The sequence below is a fragment of the Carlito syrichta genome, unplaced genomic scaffold (assembly GCF_000164805.1).
Source record: "Carlito syrichta isolate Samal-C Ts95f unplaced genomic scaffold, Tarsius_syrichta-2.0.1 Scaffold314875, whole genome shotgun sequence".
Lineage (NCBI taxonomy): Eukaryota > Metazoa > Chordata > Mammalia > Primates > Tarsiidae > Carlito > Carlito syrichta.
In genome coordinates this window covers 352761-373400 of record NW_007258971.1, presented here as the reverse complement: position 1 = coordinate 373400, position 20640 = coordinate 352761, and the positions used below count along the sequence as shown (strand labels likewise).

The following is a 20640-nucleotide window of genomic DNA, read 5'->3' as shown; positions in this document are numbered from 1 at the left end:
TGTGTGTGTGTGTGTGTGTGTGTGTGTGTGTGTGTGTGTGTGTGTGTGTGTGTGTTTCATTTTAGCACCAATTTAGAACCTGCATTTGTTTATAAATTCCCTGGTGACTGACAAGGGCAGCCATGTTTAAAATGCACTGATTTCCAGGAAAGTACGACTTGCCTCATCGTAAGAAAAATAATCTGAACTCACTTAACCACAAAACTACAATGCATTAAAAATATGTTAAGAGAAATAAGCCAGTCACAGAAAGACAGATACCTCATGAGCTCACTCAGGAGATCAAGAGTAGAATATAGGCTACCAGAGGTGGGGGAAGTGTGGCTGGGGGTCGTGGGGAGATGTTGGTCAGAGGATGCAAACCTCCAGGCAGACAAGAGGAGTGAGTTCAAGAGATCTATGGTACAACATGGTGACGATAGTCAAGGACAATGAGCTGCATTCCTGAGAAATGTTCTTGAAATGTGAAGTGTTCTCACCACAAAAATGATAGCCATGGGAAGTAAATCAGATGTTAATTAGTTGACTTTAGTCATTCCACAATGTATATAGACTTCAAAATATCATGTTGTACCCGGTAATTGCATACAATGTCATCTGTCAATTAAAAAAAGTTAGGCTTGAGCACGCGGGTTCGTCCCCTGGGCAACTAGTTGAGACCTCATCTCTATAATAAAATAAAAAAATTAGCCGGGAGTGGTAGCGAGTGCCTGTAGTTCCAGCTACGTGGAAGGCTGAGGTGGAAGGATCGCCAGAACCCAGCAGGTCGAGGCTGTGGTGGCCGGGAGTGGCCACTGCACTCCAGTCTGGGCGACAGAGTGAGACTCCAACTCAAAAACAAATTAATTAATCAATTTAAAAAAAAGTTAGAAAAACAGTCTAGGAGATCAAGTGTCTGGGAGTCAACAGAAGACTCAGTTACGTGCTACAGAATCTTGATTTGAAAGGGGTTTAGCTACCAGATAGGTACTAATGTGGGGTAAGCGCAACCCTAGATATAAAAATAAAGTCCGTACATGTTATATTACATTCTTTTACTGTTGAACTACTTCTTAATGTTAAGTTGTATTAGAACTGCTGCATTGGGCTGTTTCACTAGGAAAACAAAAGCAGACTGCTTTAATTATTTAAAACAGGAGGATTTAGTACAGTAATGCTCGTAACAAAATTACAGTCATCTAGTTTCCAATACTTATATTCTTAATTGATGTAATGTTCTGCAACTTCATTTTTGTGGCATGTTTCTCTAATTTTTAATAAAATCTTTTACTTATAAGTTTAATCTAATAAGGAGATAAATATTCGATTTTGAGTGGCAGTTCCACAAAATGCTAGCTTTCATCTCAACTCAACTCCTTACAGTGCTGGGATTCCACAGCAAAACACAACCAAGCAACAACAAGAAGGACTCCTAATTTTTAATAAAATATTTTAAATATATACATAAAGTTATATGTTTATAAAGTTTTGTCACTGGTCCCCAAGTAGTCTTTTAAGGTTTCTATTTTTTAACAAGTTATAGCCTTTAAATAATTTTAAAAAATGTTACCTTATTTACTTTTATTTAATATTAGTTACTTTAACATACAAATTTGTCTGCCAGGCTCGGTGGCTCAGCCTGTAATCCCAGCACTTTGGGAGGCCAAGGAGAGTGGATTGCCTGAGCCCATGGGTTCGAGACCAGTCCAGGCAACTTGGCAAGACCTTGTTTCTATAATAAATCAAAAATTAGCCAGGTGTGGTGGCATGTGACTGTAGTTCCAGCTACTTGGAAGGCTAAAGCAGAAGGATCACAGAAGCCCAGCAAGTCCACGCTGGGGTGGCTGTGAGTGTGCCTCTGCACTCCAGCCTGGGCAACAGAGTGAGATTCCACCTCAAACAAACAAACAAATTTGTAATAGAAAGAGACATCCTGACCATATAAATAGGCTTACCTGATATTTGAGCATGTCCACATTATAATATGTAGCCTGGGGTTTTTGTTCGGATACTTTCTTTAGGTGAGTCATCAAATTTGGCATGTTTACCCAGAATTCCTTGGTATTGGCATCGTTTTGTGTATTATCACTGTTCAGTTAGGAAGAAAACATGATTGAGTAACATCTTATAACAAATATAAACCACACAAGAAGCATCTTTGCACATCTTTGCACTTCTATATCCATCTCTCACAACTTGTAGAGATTAATACAAATCTGTTAACAGTAGTGTAGTTTTATACAAATATAGCTCAGAATAGTATTATGTTAATAGAGTAATACCCATAGGGAGAAACTGCTAAGTTGCCATGAATCTCAGTGAGTATCCAGTAATATTAACCAATCATCATGATAATTGCCTGCTTTAAAGAGTGAATTATTTATTAACCCAAACTTCATAGCCCTTTCTATGTCACCACAGTTGGTCTAAATTAGTCAGTTAATGCAATTAAGGAGCTGAATTCACTGATTTTCTTTGGAACTAACTTGACCGGTAGGTTCTCAGAAACTGTCCAGTTAAAGATTTGGTCAACTGTACAGTTTGCCAAATTACTCTGCTACCTTTTCAACATTCACAATACTTCATCCAAGAACATCTTCATTATAAAAAAGGCCACTTCACTCACAAGGTAATTCTAGAGTTTAAATGGCAGCGATCGTGGTGGTTACAATAGGGAAGAATCAAGTCTTGGAGTTGTGTCACCGTATGAGACTCATTAGCTGTGCTCAGAGGCCTGTCCACAGACCATTCTCCCAATGTATCGTGCAAATGCCTGCCTCAGTGATACAAGTAATCAGGCAAGTATAAAAAACATCTGCTCTCTCCCATCTAAAGAAGGAACTGATGGCTCGAGTGATTCAGTAACTTGGCATACAACTCATTTATCAACACTTCACTTTCAGGATATCCTATATAATACACTAAAAGTAGTTATAATTTCCTGAGCGCTTCTTATGAGCTGGGAATTATAAACTATTCCATGCCCTGCAAAGGAAGCATTACTATTCTTGTTTTTACAGATGAAAAATCTTGCTATAAAAAGAGAAAGAGGTCGAGCAGAGAGAAGGCGATATAGTAAAAAGTGAAAAAGGCAGGTCAGAGGTAAGTTGCTGTGATTCGGCCTCCAGAAGTGAAACAAATCAAGAAAGTCGAGTCTGAAAGCATCAGCGCCTTCAAGCTGCCATTGGCTTATTAGGAAGAAGTGGCTAAGTCTCAGTGTGACCTGTGTGGTTCTGCGTGCCCTGGTGTAAGGCTACTGAGGGCAAAGCAAAGCTCTTTAACTCTGGGAATGGAAGAAGGGGATTGAAAGACTCCTCGCCCTTGAGGCCTTGCTTCTGGTCAAGCTGAGCTGAGGATGCTGAGAAGGACTGTCCAAGCTTTCAGAGCTGTCACACAAGGAGGCAGGAGGTAAGAGTAACAGAGAGTTAGTGAAATGAAACAATTTGCTTAGGTCCCACAGTTAGTAAGAGTCTGGATCCCAGCCCAGGCCAGTCTACAGGTCAGGCTTTCCCACGACTCAAAAACAGAGGCTTGACGCTAAGGTGTAGCAACATGGCATTAATTTATTCTAAGTAGATCTGAATAATAATTGGGAAAGTCTCAATTATGCTATTTTAAAAAATTATCACTCAATGGCTAAATGGAGGAAAAAATAAAAGCAAAAAAAAAAAAAGACACACATTTGCAGAGTTTCGTAGCAAAATAAGCTATCGTGTGTCTATGGTAATTTCTCAGAGAACTTGCTTTAATAAGTATCCAAGAAAGCTTTGCCAATCAAATGCTTCCACTGAGATGGAATTCTCAAAAACTCAGGAAGTCTTGAGAATTCTTTGGTCTCATATTTGAGTTGACAGTTGTTCCTTTTTGTTGGTATTCTTTTTCTTTTTTGCATGCTTTTACATGCAAACCTCTTTCATAAGCTAAAAGTAGATATAAACTTCAATTTGGCCCCTGTCACAGGAATTGCAAACCTAGGTCTCTCCAGGACCATGGTGCTAACCTAAATGAATTCTTCTTCAGTAAACATAAAGGAGAGAATTGGCTGCGTCTAAGCTGATAGATGCTAAAGGCTTGTACTGCAGTGGAGAATAAAATGCATGGTCAACACCGTCTTATAAAAACTAGGAGTCGTGGTGGTCGTGGTGACAGGATGGCACTACGTAACAAAACCAAACAGGCTATATATGATGTTAGAGTCACCCAGCACACCCCTGCTACAATGATGAAGTACTTCGAGTTAATAAGGGTCCAGATTAATGAGAGTTTTTTTAATTTTTGTTTTTTTGCAAACAATAACTTAAGGGTCTGTATGATGCTTTGTTAAGCAAAAACATTTTGAGTGATATTTAATTCAATTCATAAGACTGATATGTTGATATATGCATACAACTTTTTTGCATATGCCTAGGAATTTGACAACGTAGCTGCCTAAAAAAGCAACAAAAGCTGTAACTATCAATTACATTTACAAACAAACTGGTGAGGTATTGGCACATAACTCCTCACCTCAGATGGAGGAACCTGGAAAAATAAAATTAACCGGCTCAACGCATCCATTAAAAAACAGGAAGGAAAACTGAAGTAAGAATGTGTTGAATTTCAATCTCAATCATCACATTTATTTTGCATCTTAGTGGGTGATCCTTTCTTTTCCACCCTTAAACCTGGAGTCAGGTTTTCCAGTTAAACCCCAGCAAGGACCTAAGAGGAGGAGGTGATCTTGGGAACCATCTGAAACAGACTCTATTGCCACCACCAGGATGAAAAAGTCTCCTTCAGTCAAGTCAGGGAGTGACTACACTGATCCCCTAATTTCAAGTACCATCTACATAAGGATCTGACTTGACTAAATTCTTTAAATTATGATAGAGTGGTCATTCATTCGACAGATATTACTAAGGTCCTTATCAGATGCCAGGCATAGTGGAAGGTTCTGGGGAGACAGTGGTGAGACGAGAAACCATTCCCTCGTGGTTTGCGCAGTATTGTAGGGGAGATGGATGAATGGTATGCACAAATAGATACATGTTACTAATTGCAGTAAGTTCTACAAAGCTAAAGAACAGGATACTTGAAGGAGAACAACAAGGGGACATACTTGGGTTGAGACTGGTGGGTGGGGATGGAGAAGAAAACGGTAGCCGGGGGAGGCAGAGTGGAGCGGAGACCCCAAGGATGAGTAGGAGGCAGGAGAAGAAGGGAGGACATGGTGCTCGAGGCAGAGGAAAGAGGCACGAGGGAGCCATAATGAGGGCGAAGACAGCCTGCTTCTGAGACTGCTGGGTCCAGCTGGAGCTATGGGGATTCTGAGGCAGGACGCTGAGAGCTGAGAACAGAGGGGCAGGCAACAGGGGACGGCTCAGGCCTCAAGGGCCATGGCGACAAGTTTAGACTCTGGAACAAGTGTTGCGTGAAGCCACCAGTGGCTCTGAGCAAAGATGACCTGATCAAGGACATGCATTGGGGTAGGGCGGGACTGGACTCAGGGAGGGAGGGAGAGAGGGAGGGACGCAGTGGCTGTGGTCCAGTGAGGTGACAGTCATGACTTGAACAAGGGAGGTTAAAGGAAAGGAAAAGCCATTCGCTTCAGAGAGAGATTTTTAGATGGAAGATCAGGACTTGATGATGGAGGTGAGGCTGTCAGGAAGGACTCCTTTTGTTTTCTCCACTGCAAAAAATTAACTTGATATGATCGATTATTTTAATAGCATGCATGTAGCTATGTCTGTGTGAGTGTTCATGTGCAGAATGAAGACATCACATTCAGGCTGAATAGTTAGGAAGTGTGAAGATGTATATTTATATAAACAAACTTGCATAAGTTTCTTGGATGCCATACATGTAAAGTTCATCAAACCATTACCATAGCAATGAAATTATGTATTTCACAAAGATGGCTTTCAAATTCATGTGATGAGTCGCTCACGGTTCAAATATTGGATTTAAAAAGATGCTAAAACACCAAAAAGATCTTATTCCTGTTATTGAGCTCCTTTTCCATCATCCTCATCCACTGTCTACTGATAATAAACAAAATACATGATGAATAAATTGTCACTAATTCAGATTTTATTACTCAGAATGTCTCTTTTACCACTTGAGATAGTTGACCACTGAAACACACATATGCAGAGTTACACACACGCACACACACACACTCACACAATCACCCAATACAAACTCTGACAGCTGGCAAAAGTTCTGGGTCTGAATCTACAAGCATATCTGAGTGGGGGTAATTTTGCTCTAGAGCTACTCTCTTGCTAAGATATAGCCTCCTCTAAGTATATCCTTCTCTAAGTACAACATTCTAAGTCATATACAACTCCACAAAAGTTATGCAAAATCATATTTACCAGCAGAGAAGTTGGGGGTTTGGCAGGACGTGTTCTAACCTGCTGAAATTTATCACCCGAAAAGTCAGAGCTGCTGGGGACGGGTTGTTGGCAAAATGTCTGGTGATGCCGGCAGGAAAGGACAGTACCATTTCTCCAGTAATCTTAACGATACATCTGGCATATCAAAACACAGAAAGGAAAGAGAGGAAACCCTGGTCAGCACACCGCAGATCCAAACAGCTGTGGGAAAGAAAAGATTAATGTAACTGTGCCAAACAGCAGAGAAGATGAAAGCCAGGCTCTTACAGTTCCACTTTCAACTGCTAAATCATTCCGCAGTTGGGGTGTAGGCAGAACGGAAAGAAGAAAAGTGCAGCTCCTCTCTTCCTGTGGTAGAGTCCATAGATTCAAAAATAGAGCCTCCTTCCTCTCACTGTGATTTCTGAATTGGTGGAGCGTTTTGAAAATCTCAAATTGCACAATGTTATCACATTATTTACTGGGACTTACTATAGTTCTTTGAGTAATTTCTTTTTTTTTTCTTTGAGTTGGAGTCTCACTCTGTCGCCCAGACTGGAGTGCAGTGGCCACTCCCGGCCACCGCAGCCTCGACCTGCTGGGCTCTGGCGATCCTTCCACCTTAGCCTTCCAAGTAGCTGGAACTACAGGCACGTGCCACCATGCCCAGCTAGAGCATGTTCTTTCATGAATTCATGAGATAAAGTTCTTGCTTCCTACCTGCTTCTTCATTCCATCAACTTGTCTATTTGGTCAAAATTGTAAAATCAGTCATATATGTCAATACAATCAGAGGCCAGTTTAAAAATACTTCTTTAATAAGTTTTACTTATTTATCGTCTAAAATTCCATAAGCTTGTGTGACAGGAAACCATCACATAATCAAGATAATGACGATTTCCATCAGCCCTAAGAGTCTCCTCGCACCTTTTCGTAATCTGTCTCTCCCACCTTTCCATTCCCCCCGCTCAGCAATTGTTAATATGCTTTCTGTCACAACGCGTTAGTTTGCACTTTCTAGAATTTTATATAACAGAATCATAAGGTATGCTCTTTTTCGAGAGGGGGGAGACAGGTCAGGCTTCTTTCACTCAGCATAATCATTTTCAGATTCACCCATAGAGTTGTGAGCATCAATAGTTCTTTTTTATCATTGCTGCTGTGTAGTGTATGGCTACACTTTAATTTTTTAAATCCATTCACCTATTGAAGACCATTGGGTTCTTTCCAGTTTTCGCCAATTACAAATGAAGATGTGAGGAGTATGTGAGTCTAGGTCTTCGTATGGACATGTGTTCTCATTTATCTTGGCAAGCACAAAGGGGAAAAATCACCGCTCACAGGGCAGGTGCTCCTTGAACTCTTAAAGAAACTGCCCATCTACTAAAGTGGAAAATACGGCCATGCGTGAGGACGTCAGTTCTTCCACACCCTCATCAACTCTTGGTAGAGTCTGACTTTTTAATTTTAGCCATTCTAATAGGTGAGTAGTGGTATCTTGTTGTTTAATTTGCATTCCCTTAAGGGCTAACGGTCTTCAGCATCTTTTCAAATGTGCTTATTTGTCATCAGTTATCTACTCCGATAATGTATCTGCTCAAATTCTCTTCAACGTTTTCTTTTCTCTTTTTAATTTTAATATGTGGGGTTATATGTACAAATGTTCATTATGCAGATACCCTTGTTGATGAGGTGTGGCCCCTCCCTCCCCTGGCAGTTTCCCACTACTGTCAATCCCTTTCTTATAGTATTACAATAGTTGTTCAAGGTCTGCTTATGAGTGAGAACATGTGATATTCTGTTCTTTGTTTATGTGATAGATCACTCAGTATTTATAGACCCTAAGTCCACCCACGTTGGTGCGAAGTTCATAATTTTGTCCTTCTTTATGGCTGCGTAATATTCCATTGTGTATATGTACCACATTTTTAAAAATCCAGTCGTCTTTCGATGGGCAGCACAATTGGTTCCACGTTTTTGCTATTGTGAATAATGCGGTGATAAACATGCTTACCCAGGTATCTTTTTCATAGAGTGATTTGAGTTCCTCCAGGTATATTTCCAGTAGGGAGATTGCGGGTTCATATGGAAGGTCGATTTTTAGATCTTTTAGGAATCACCACACTGTTTTCCACAGAGATGGTACTAGTTTACACTGCCACCAACAGTGTAGAAGTGTTCTCTTTTCACTACATCCTCTCCAGCATCTGCTGTTTTTTTAGTTATTGCTGATGGTCATCCTGACTGGAGTTAGGTAGTATCTCAGTGTGGTTTTAATTTGCATTTCTTTGATGACTAGTGAGGCTGAGCACTTCTGCAAAAGCCAGTCACATTCTTATACACCAACAATACACAAATAGGAACCCAAATAAAAAGCACAATCCCATTCACAATAGCCACAAAAAAAAAAAAGAGAGAGAAAGAAATACCTTGGCATCTTCCTAACCAGAGACATGAAAGACTTTTACAACCGAAAACTCAATACACTGCTCAAAGAAATCAAAGATGGCACAAACAAATGGAAAAATATTCCATGCTTATGGATTGGAAGAATTAACATTGTTAAGATGTCCATCCTACCCAAGGCAATCTACAGATTTAATGCAATACTCATTAAATTACCAGCAGCATTCTTCTCAGACCTAGAAACGACAATACAGGAATTCATATGGAAACATAAACAACCACAAATAACCAAAACAATCCTTAGCAAAAACAAAACAAAAAACAAAAACAAAGTGGGAGGTATCACCCTCCCAGACTTTAGACTTTATTAAGAAACTACAGTAATCAAAGCAGCCTGGTATTGGTACGAGATCTGACATGCTTTTAACTACAGTCTTTTTGTTCTCTTATTGAATTTTGAGAGTTCGCTATACATTCTTGATATAAATCATTTATCAGATATATGATTTGCAGCTTGTTTTTTTCTTTCTCTTAAGAGCCCCTTTGAAGAACAGAAGATTTTTTTTTCCTGATTAACTTTTTAAAAAAGTCTTTACATTTATTTTAGAGTCGTGGGGTACAAGTGAGGGGTTGCTATATAAGTAGGCTGCATGCAGGTGAGGTGTGGGCTTCTAGGTGGCCATCTCTCCCCTTGGTGATGGACCAGGTACCCTTTGTGTCATCACACGCCCCTCTGTCCTCCCTCCCTCCTCCCCCCCCTCGCAGTGCCCCGCATCTGCCAATCCTACTCTTGTGCTAGTTAGACTAGTGTTCAGGGACTGCTTATGAGTGAAAACATGTGGAATTCAATTCTTTGTTTCTGTGATAGTTCTCTTAGTATGATGGTCTCTAATTGCATCCAAGTTGCTGCAAAGGCCATAATTTCGTTCTTCTTTATGGCTGCATTGTAGACCATTGTGTGTATGTACCACATTTTCTTTACCCAGTCTACTTTCGATGGGCATCTAGGTTGGTTCCGTGTTTTGCTATTGTGAACAGTGCAGCAATAAACATCCGTGAGCAGGTGTAGGTGTCTTTTTGGTAGAGTGATTTATGTTCCTCCAGGTGAATTCCCAGAAAAGATTGCTGAATCTCATGGAAATTCAATTTTTAGTTCTTTCAGAAATCGCCACACTGCTTTCCAGAAAGGCTGAACTAGCTTACATTCCCACCAACTGTGTGGAAGCATTCCCTTTTCTCTGCAGCCACACCAGTACCTGTTGTTTTTGACTTGTTAATGACAACCATCTTTACAGGTGCTAGTTGGCATCTCATTGTAGTTTTGATTTGCATTTATCTGATGATTAGTGAGGTTGAGCATTTTTTCATATGTTTGTTGGCTGTTTGCATGTTTTCCTTTGAGTTCTTTGTCCACTATTTATTTATTTTAAAATTTATTTTGAGTTGGAGTCTCACTCTGTCGTCTGGGCTGGAGGGCAATGGTACGTTCCTGGTCACCACAGCTTCGACCTGATGGGCTCAGTGATCCTTCCGCTTCAGTCTTCCACATAGTTGGAACTATAGGCACACACTACCACGTCCAGTTCTTTATTTATTTTTTGATTTATTGTAGAGACGAGGTCTTATCAAATTGCCCAGGCTGGTCTCGAACCCCTGGGCTCCGGCAATCCTCTTACCTTGGCCTCCCAAAGTGCTGGGATTACAGGTTTGAGCCACCACGCCCAGCCTTTGTCTACTTTTTAAATGGAGTTGCTTACTTTTTTCCTTTTACTTCGTTTGAGTTCCTTGTAGATCCTGGATGTTATGCCTTTGTCAGATGCATAGTTTGCAAACATTTTTTCCCATTCCATGTGTTGTCTTTTGATGGTGTTTTTTTTTTTTTTTGCTGTGCAAAAGCTTTTCAGTTTGATAAGATTCTCACCTGTCTATCTTATATTTTGTTGCATTTGCTTTTGAGGACTTGAACATGAATTTGTGGCCTATTCCGAAATCCAGAAGGGTGCTCCCTATGTTTTCTTGTAGTTTGAGGTTTTACATTAAGTCTTTGATCCATCTGGAATTGATTTTTGTATACAGTGATAGGTAGGGGACCAGTTTCATTCTTCTGCATCTGCCCAGTCAGTTTTCCAAGCACTGCTTGCTAAATATGGTTTCCTTTCCCTAATGTTTGTTATTGCTGGCTTTATCAAAGATGAGTTGTTTGAGGGACAGTGTTTTTATTCCTGGCATCTCTGTCCTGTTCCATTGGTCTATATGCCTATCCCTGTATGGGTACCATGTCATCTTGGTTGGTGTTCCAGTTCAAGGTCTGGAAGTGTGACACCTCCAGCTTTGTTCCTTTTGCTGAGGATTGTTTTGGCCATTAGTGCTCTTTTCTGCTTCCATATGAATTTCCATATTGTCATTTCTAGGCCTGTGAAAAATGATGTTGGCGATTTGATGGGTATTGTGTTGGATCTGTAGATTGTCTTGGGTAGACTGAAAGTCTTGACCATATTGACTCTTCCAGTTCACGAGCATGGAGTTTTCTCATTTGTATGTAACATCCTTGATTTCTTCGAGTAGCGTTTTGTAGTTCTCAAGAGCAGAAGTGTTTAATCCATCATTTACTCTTTTATGGGTTGTATCCCATCCGGTTATTCTTTTGGATCTTATCTAAGAAATCTTTGCCAAACCCAAGGTCATAAAGTTTCACCTGCATTTTCCTTCTAAGAGTTTAAATTTGTTATTTAGTTTACATTTAGCTTCACTAGCCAGCTCTATCACCCATTTTAGTTTTACATTGAATACAGTGTGAAGTAGGGATCTCAGGTGTGTGTGTGTGTGTGTGTGTGTGTGTCCAATTGTTCAGCACTATTTGTTGAGAAAAGATTTTTCTTTCTCCACTGAATTACTTCAAATATTTCATTGAATTATGTTGTCCATATTTCCGGATTTCTTCTTTTGTTCCATTGATCTATGTGGTCTGTCTCTAAAGCAATATCACACTATCTAGATTATGGTAGCTTTATAATAGTTCTGGAATCAAGCAGGCTGATTCCAAACTTTCTCAAAGTTGTTTTGGCTATTGCAGATCCTTTGCGTATCCATGCTCAATTTAGAATCACTGTGTCAATTCTACATGAAATCGATTTACTGCCTCTCAGTTCCAATTCACCCTTTAGGGCCTACTCTGAGAAAACTCGAGGACCTTTAAAGGGCCTTTCACATGCTTTCTTTTTTGCTCACAGACACCACATTAACTCTGTCAGGAGAGGGCGCTGGAGAGACACTGCAGGAGGACAGGGCTTTCCTTTTCTGTTCCAGCAATCTTGTGAGGCAGGCTCCCAGCAACACCCAGGGCTTCTCTAGTGCCGGGCTTCTGCAGGGCTGGAGGCTCGTAGGGGGGTTGGCAGAGTGTGTGGGCTTTTGCAGTCCACGTGGCTTTGCCAGTGCCCAGTAGCACAGACAGTTTCCCTATCACCCAGATCCTGTAGTTCAAGTGTCTGGACTGTCCCAGAACCCAGATCCTGCAAATCAGGTGAGTTCTCTGGCTCCAGGCTCCCACCACGTTCACACCTTCTCCACACTGGCTTTGGCAGCACTTCGTGACCAGCAGCCCCGGCTTCCTCTGGCACCTCCCTCGGCCAGCTCTGCATGGGTGCTTCTGTGAGACCCCTCCCCAGCACCCTGGGAGTCTGGGGGTTTCTCCATGTGCCATGCCTGGTCACTCTCACGGAGGCAAGCTGGAGCAATCCTAGGCACACCCCACCTCTCGGGGGTGGCCATCTTTCACCTGAGGTCTGGCGTCTTGTAAATGATTGTTTCATATATTTTGCCAATTTTTTTGAGCTGTTGAATTGGTCCATGACTCTATCTTGGCCAGAAGCAGAAACCTGACAAGCCTTGCTCTTCTTTGGGAAGCAGTGAATACTTAAAATAATGAGCATCTTTACAGCTTCCCCATACGTCTGAGTAACTGACGCATGTATATTTCTTCAGTTCCAAGTTTAGAGATGTACTTTCTAGGGAAGCCGAAGTTAGTGAATGAAAAATCTGCCTACATCTGAGCATGGGGACTCTTATTGTCCTCTGGTCACCTTGTATAGTGTTTTAGTCTGATGAGACATACCTCGTTCAGGTGAGGTGGTTCTTGTATGTGCTCACTATAGCTTATGTGAGAATGGCTGCACACTGTTGCCTTGTATGTACAAGGCTGGGTTTAGGGCAAAAGCGTGGCAAGTGAGTTCCTGAAGTTGCTGTGTGTCCCTTTCTCACTCAGATGTCACATCTATGACTTTGTGCTGATCTGAATAAGGATTTCAGTTTCTGGAAGTTTGCACCTCCGTCTCTCTGGGAGAACATGGCTACCTCCCTGTTGGGTACAAATCGCCGTCTTCCTTCTCGGCCTCCGAGATCTACCAGATTCGTTTGTTTACTGGCGTTGAGTTGGTTCTGAGCCTGGACTTCCTTCCACTCAAGTTGCGCCTACTCCAGATACCTGTCAACATGCGGACACATGGAGTGCTATGTGGCAGCTCTAGGAGAAAGCTGCAACCAGGAAGAGCATTCCTGAAGTGAGGTCTCAGTGTCCACTGTCCCTCAGTACGTTGCTGTGAGCAGTGGTATCTCCAGTGTTTCTCAGCTGTAGGAAATCTTCTCAGTTTTCTTTCCAGATTGATAAAAATGAGATCTCAGTGGTGTCTTGGCAGGGGATAAAATTTCTCTTTTGAAAGCAAGTCAGAGAAGGGAAGAGGTGGCATTTATTAAGTCAACAAACACGGATTCACTCCTAACCATGCAAGTTGTTGCTTTTTGTTGTTTTGAGCAGGGAGGCAATTAAAAAATGAGCAAAACAGCCCCTGCCTTCAAAGAGCTTAGAGTGTTGGGTAGAAGATGGGGGAAATAGTCCATATAGTGCAATAGAGGAAGCACTGAGGCTCCTCAAATATATTTCTGCATCTCAACTGGGTGGGGTGACTCACGCCTATAATCTCAGTACTTTGGGAAGCTGGGCGGAAGGATGACTTGAGGCCAGGAGTTCAAGACCCACCCAGTGAAACCCCATCTCTACAAAAAATTTTTAAAAAATTAGCCAGGTATGGTGGCCTGCATCTGTAGTCTTAGTTACTCAGGAGGCTGAGGTGGGAGGATTATACATGCCCAGAATTTGAGGTTGCAGCGAGCTAAGATCACATCACTGCACTTTTGCCTGTGCGACAGAGTGAGATCCCGTCTCAAAAACAAAAACATCGACTGTCAGAGTCAGACCTTTGCTGATTTATAATCCAGTCAGTGTCTAGCCAACCTAAATTTTCTACATAAAAATTTAATATTTTCTATACTCACTAAGGGAAAACTTTAAAAAAAAATCTTGACCATGGTTCCTCTCAGTGTGTAAAGTGGCTACATTTCACGTGTTTGAATTGTGGAAACTAGAAGTAATATGATATGGAAATATAAATAAACGCTTACTTTATGAACCCAATTTGAAACCTTGTACGCTCTATAGATGAGACATTTGTCAAGAGTGGCAAAATTTTAAAGTCAGCTGACCAGGTGGCTTGGGAGCTGGGTCTTTCCTCATACCACTGGCAGCAGCTCGTTAGCTGGTCACGGAAGCACAGGCCAAACACAGGGAATGGGTAGATTTAAATTACATAAGGTCATCAGCAATGCAACCCTCTCATAAACGTGGCTTCTAGGCATGGCTTACTCACCAAGCCCATGCCCTCTTGCTCAGGTCCTCTGTGGTCACGTAGCTTTGCTCCTTTTATTTATGATTCCTTTTGGCTTACACACTACTTTTTATATTACAAGGCTCAGTTCAAAGGAAGTCCTTTCTGAAGCCTTTCTCAGCATCCTCTCCATTCATCCTGCCTCGGTGTTCCCTTTTTCTGGGTTGCCTTGGACACATGTACAGACTTTTTTTTTTTTTTTTTTTTTAGAAAACCATGTTGTGGTTTTTTGCACACCTTCCCTGCTTGCTCTTGTGAAGGCAAGCTCTGTGTCTTCAGTTCTGGGAGGGTAGAGGTGCACAACACACAACTCAGAACAAGCAGAAACTCAATGAAATGTTTTACAAATAAATCAGCACATTTAACAATTATATGTTATACTTGGGATGTTATATGTAACTGGTATATACAATATGCCAGGCACTATGTCATGTGCTAGAATGGGCAGTGACACATAGGACAAACATGGTCCCTGTTGCAGCTGCTCATTTACATAGGGAGACAGGTACTGAATAAATAACTAAAATATGATGACAAGAGAAGGATAGATTGTAGCTGAGAAACTTTATGTTTTTATTTTTAATTTTTAAATTTTCTAGTTGGAGTCTTACTCCGTTGCCCAGACTGGAGTGCAGTGGCAGTCACGGCCACCCCAGTGTCAACCTGCTGGGCTCCGGCGATCCTTCTGCCTCAGCCTTCCAAGTAGCTGGAACTACAGGCATGCGCCACCACACTCCGCTAATTTTTTGATTTATTGTAGAGATGAGATATTGTTAAGTTGCCCAGGCTGTTCTTGAACCCGTTAGCTCAGGGGATTCCCTCACCTCAGTCTCTCAAGTCTAGGATTACAGGCTTGAGCCACTGCACCTGGCCAAGAAACCTTAAATTTTTCTAGGGGATTAGAGAGTTAATCCCTAACCCTTATTTATTTTTTAGCACCAAAGTTGTTTACATAGAACTAACAATGGGAGGAGAAGTGTTTTCCCAGCCAGTTGCCAAGGTCAAGGAATTTTTTGCCTGTGAGCTACTGAGAAAGATGTCGGAATACCTGTTACAGGTGCTCTGAATATCCAGAGAAAGAGTGTCACTACCTTTGAGTGGGTATGTATTCTAGTATGTAATAACTAAGGTGGTGCATTTTTGTCTCCACTGCATCATCTGCAAACAAGTAGCACCAATGCAAGATGTAGAGAAACACCAACAAAAGTAAATCCAAACGCCTTTTCGGCATTGCTTCTCTATTTGGTGCCTTGGCTGGCTGTACTTACCCCCGGTGAAAGAACCTGAGTTTAAAATGATTCACTGCCTGGAGATGAAATGAAATATAGAAGGCTGTCAATTCTTTTTCTTTTCTTTCTCTTTTCTCTCTTTCTTTGGCTAGTTTTCCTCATATAGTAAGGGTAACATATAACTTGTCCCCTTCCTGCTCTAGGTGTTTTGGGAAGGTATTTTTTCTTTCCAATGCCAAATTATTTTAATTTATATGTGGGCGATTCCCCTTTGGGAAAGACTAAGACAATAAAAGACATGATCTGGACATTCACTTTCTTGAGATGATACATTTTCTCACTGTCAACTGAGACAGTGACAGTTACTTGCAACCAAAGCTGAATCAAAGATTTCTGAATAGTAAGATCCTTGTTGTTGTTGCTTGTTATGTCTTGTTTTATGAAACAGGGTCTCACTCTATCATCCAGACTGGAGTGCAATGGTGTGATCACAGCCCATTGCAGCCTCAAACTCCTGGCCTCAAGTGATCCTCTCACCTTAGTCTCTCAAACGTTGGGACAATGGATGTAGGCCACCTTACTTGGGCTTAGATAGTAAGACCTTTTGAGATATATATGTATATATATATTTAAAGCAATACATGAATTTTCCTAATGAAATTTTCTCCTTCTGTTCTGGGTGTGCCATCTACTATTGTTAACTGGATTTTTGTTTGATTCTAGGATGAGGAATAAAATAGTTATATTTAGGTGTCCCCTACTAGATAGTGGGTAAGTGCCAGGCTTACTTGCTTGGATCAGCTCCTTTGAAGTAGGCATTGACCGTTTCTGTAAATGCTGCAGCGACAGGGAGAGTGTCCTGGGCGCCCATGGTGAGGGGGCTGGGGCCTCTGGAAGAGCCTGCAGGAAATGAAAAGCTGTCACTTTTTATGGACTCACACGACACCCTAGTATACGTGAAGCTAAAAGCCCACTAAAGGATAAAGGAACACAATCTATCCCTTTAATCTAAAAAAGTAAATTTGCTAAGAGCCACAACTCTGTATCATCCACATGGAGCGCAAGTATTCGAAAGGAAATATTTGGCTGGTTTACAGGCAAACACACTTGAAATTAATTCAATTATGTATTTTACGACAGAGGAGAAAATCCAAGCAGAGGAACAAAATCACAGGGGTTTTCAAATGTTTTGCAGAAAACTTAAGGCAGTATTTGCATGACAGTTTGTACAGCAGGTGATTAATAAAGAAATGATTAGATTCCTATTTGAGTATTCAACCTAATCAATTACCCATACTCAAAACTGTTTTTCATTTCTTCATTTTGAAGAGATAAAAAGCCAAGAGGTGTCATGTAATACCTTGGTCTTTTCTGGATGATTTCCATTTCAGAAGGTCCAGTCAGTTACTATCAGATCAAGTCAGCTCAAGTTTACATGTCCAAAAAACATACACAAACAAAATACACACATTGGCTTAGCACAACACATACATGCACTAAATACACTGTTAACAGTAATGGCAGTGCACACGTTTACTGAAAATCTGGCATACACCAGGCAGGGCACTAGCGGCCTCCCGTAAATGACCTCATTCGAGCGCCTCTTCAGCCCTGTGGGACAGGCATGACATTTCTTATCTTACAAAAGAGGACACAGAAGCTCAAGAGGTAGCTTGCCGAGGTCATGTAGTTATAAGTGGCAAAAGAGCAATTCCACCCCAGATATGCCTCTCTATAAAGCTCAGGCTCTTCCATTGTACCACACAGTAGATCGAAATGAAGCACTGTCCCATGTCCTCTTGCTGTAACTTGTAGCTTCTGAAATTGTCAAAGTTCAGGGTTGTTGTCTTTGTTATTGATCTCCAGGCACAGTACCGGGTAGTAAGGTCTTAGTGGCGAAGCACAGGATTTAATGAAGTCATGTGTTCACTGCTTCGCTTTCCTACCAAACAAAACACATATATGCCCCCACCTCAGCAAAGACCACATACTTGAGTGTTCTCTTGTTTTCTTTTGCCTCCAGCAACTCTGTTCTCTTCTCCAGCTATGAAAAGATCGACCCTCTGTGTACCTCCCTCTTCAGTAAAGCTTTCCTTGGCCACTCTAGTCGACGCCAGTCTTGTTTCTATCTTCCCTTGGCTTTCAGTATCTGGATCTGGTCATTGATCATTCATGTAGCAAACATTTGTGTAATATCTACTGTGTATCAGGTATTATGGTGGGCGAGGGGGATTCAAAGATAAATTGAACAAGGTCTTTGTCCTCAGTGAGTTACAGCCCAATGTGCTTGCCATCAGCCCTGCCATTAGCATCGTCAATATTCCCCATTGTTTGTGGCATCCTTACAATGTGTTTTGCATACACTACCTATGTGAATGTATGAAGTACGCACCATCTGCATTTTGCAGTTGATGGAACCAAGGCTCAAAGAGCTCATACAGAGTGCTCAATCCTGCACAGCTGGCGTGTGCGACGTTTACAATAGACACTCGGGTGTGTGTGAGTTCAAAGTTCAGGCTCTGAGGACGACATTCTGTTGCATCCTTAGAAGGCAATTACAGTACCATGGAGGGCGGGTGGAACTGTGATGCCACAGCAAGAGGCTGAAGCTGGAACGTGCATGGCGAGGTCTTCGCTGCCCACCAGTGTAAAGCTGCTAAAGGCAGGAACTGGGGAATGTGCTTCTTTTATGCAACCACCACAGAGCCAGGATTATCGTAATGACCTCTCACTAAATACGCGTTGAATTATCCATTGTTGGATTTCAGAAAGGCAAGGCTTGTGAACATGTGTAAATAATAAAGGCACAATAAACATAGGCCATTATTTTGTAAGGGTGTTCCTCAGTTACTTGCCCACTTAGTTCCAGTGTTAGCTGAGCGACTACCGGGTCCAGGAAGGCACAACAATCGTCAGTTCTGCAATGCATCTGATAGTCTTCGATGACAGTCTTGTGAATGAAACAGTGAAAGTTGGGTGGAGCATAGTCTTGCCAAGTGAACTGACAATTAGATGGGTCACAACAGCTAATGAGCATGAATCAGTGGCTCTGTGTCCGCTGGGAAGGAATTCTCTAGTGAATTATCTCAGAGATGGGTCCACAGTCTGGGCTGCACAGATAAACGTGCCCAGATAAAACTAGGAAAAAAAGTGCTTGGAAGTGGCATATTGTAGTGGCTAACAGCAAGGGATTTGGCATCAGACATACCTGGGATTTAGTCCTGTCTCTGACACTTGTTATCTAAATGATCTTTGTGAAATTCTTATATATCAAGGTTTAAAACGAACCAAGCAATTATGGTTTGGAAAAAAAACTTGCTTGGTGGAAGACTATGTGAAAAGAGCATCTAGGGGTTTTAGTTGATCATCAGACTTTATTGTTGGGTCCCTAAAGTCTACCTGGCTTGGGCTGTCTCAATGGATGAATAATAGACATCACTAGAAATGATGGTTTTACTGCTTTTTGTTGGCTTGTGTGCTTCGAGGTCATCCTATGGCAAGTTAAAGACCGAACTCGTTCGTGTCATGATGCACAAGGCCACCTACGGTCCGATCCAGACACATCCTCCCTGACCCATCTTCTCCCACTCCCTCCAATGACAACCCTAACCCTCTAAGCACTGTGTTCACACCTGGGCGCTGCAGTCCTTATTGCAGATTTAATCAATAATGCTGGGGAAGCAGAAACATACAAAACAACAAAAATTTACAAAGAACCCTTTTACCTTAAAGGATCCACAGTTTACACCTCTAATTTCATCGCATCCCTATATGATGCAACTAATATGCCATTTTGTATTTTAGTTTCCCCCCTTATAATTTTCCTTATTGTTATTTGTGCTACCTATCATTTTCCACAATTATATATTATTCTACAAACATTCAGCAAATGTTGGGGCCATTCCCAGGTAGTAATCTAAATCCATCTTTGTATAAATTGGTCTTATTTTCCTTCTTAATTCTGAGGTGTAGTTTTATTCTTACAAAATGAGATGATAAAATCAAAGGGCGATCAGTGATGAACTGCTAAGAATGTCAGGTATTTTACATGAGGATTATACTTCATGAAAATGCTATTAGTAATAAATGAATGCTTCTGTTCCTTCATAATACCTCAGAGAGTCTTTGTTTAATAGGATTATTGGAAAGTGGGACTAAAACCAAAAAAGTACCCAAGGTGGTGAGAAATTTAAACCTTGTGGCCTAAAAGGACTAGGAAGAATCTGGAAACTGTTTTCTAACACCTGAAATAATATAACTCAGGGGACCAGAATTCAAGACTATGGATCTGCAAGTTAATAGCTTTGTGATCTCTGGAAAGTCTTTTAACCTTAGGTTCTATCTTCATGAAACAAAGACAATAGACTGCACAATCTTTGTGTTTTAAGACTCTATGATTTGTAAGTTGTTTACAGGCGTGTAACATTTTTTTAAAACTAAAAACAGCTTTCTAACGAGAAGTAAGCAGCCCTGAAAACAGTGTCCCTTCCCTGGAGGTTTGGGTGGGTCTGTCATACTTACTGAGTCACTACCTGTGCAAGATGGTGGTGGGGACACAAATACGTAAACCTTCAGGAAAAAAACACAAACATATGGAAAGTAACAGTAACAATAACACATGCAAACCAGAACTTAAGATCCCATTTTTGAAGTTTGCAATCATGCCTTATTCATGACATTGATTTTTGGCAGCACTTACATTTGTGAGCAGCTGTTTTCAATTATGAAGCACACAAAAACCAACATTTGAACAAACATTTCCAACGAGGACTTTGAGAACTCACTAAGAATTGTGACCATTTCCATTGAACCAGACACTGATAGATTAGTTTTACAAAAACTCGGTCAAATTTCCCACTAGTTTTATATTGTTCTCATTTTTCTAAACTTTATAATAAAAACATTTTTTTTTTTGAGTTGGAGTCTCACTCTGTCGCCCAGACTGGAGTGCAG

At 41.1% G+C, this 20640-nt stretch overlaps 1 protein-coding gene across 7 annotated transcripts in view; it reads right to left on the bottom strand.

Annotated features, from left to right (window-relative positions):
* SGIP1 (SH3 domain GRB2 like endophilin interacting protein 1) overlaps window positions 1–20640 on the bottom strand; it is a 219983-nt gene that overhangs the window by 7734 nt on the left and 191609 nt on the right. For all 7 annotated transcript variants that reach the window (XM_008072195.2, XM_008072196.2, XM_008072193.2 and 4 more), the window contains 3 exons: window positions 16476–16587; window positions 6336–6491; window positions 1935–2067 (listed from right to left, as the gene is read on the bottom strand). In XM_008072195.2, the coding sequence (XP_008070386.1) occupies window positions 1935–2067; window positions 6336–6491; window positions 16476–16587 (401 nt within the window). The remainder of the gene's footprint in view (window positions 1–1934; window positions 2068–6335; window positions 6492–16475; window positions 16588–20640) is intronic.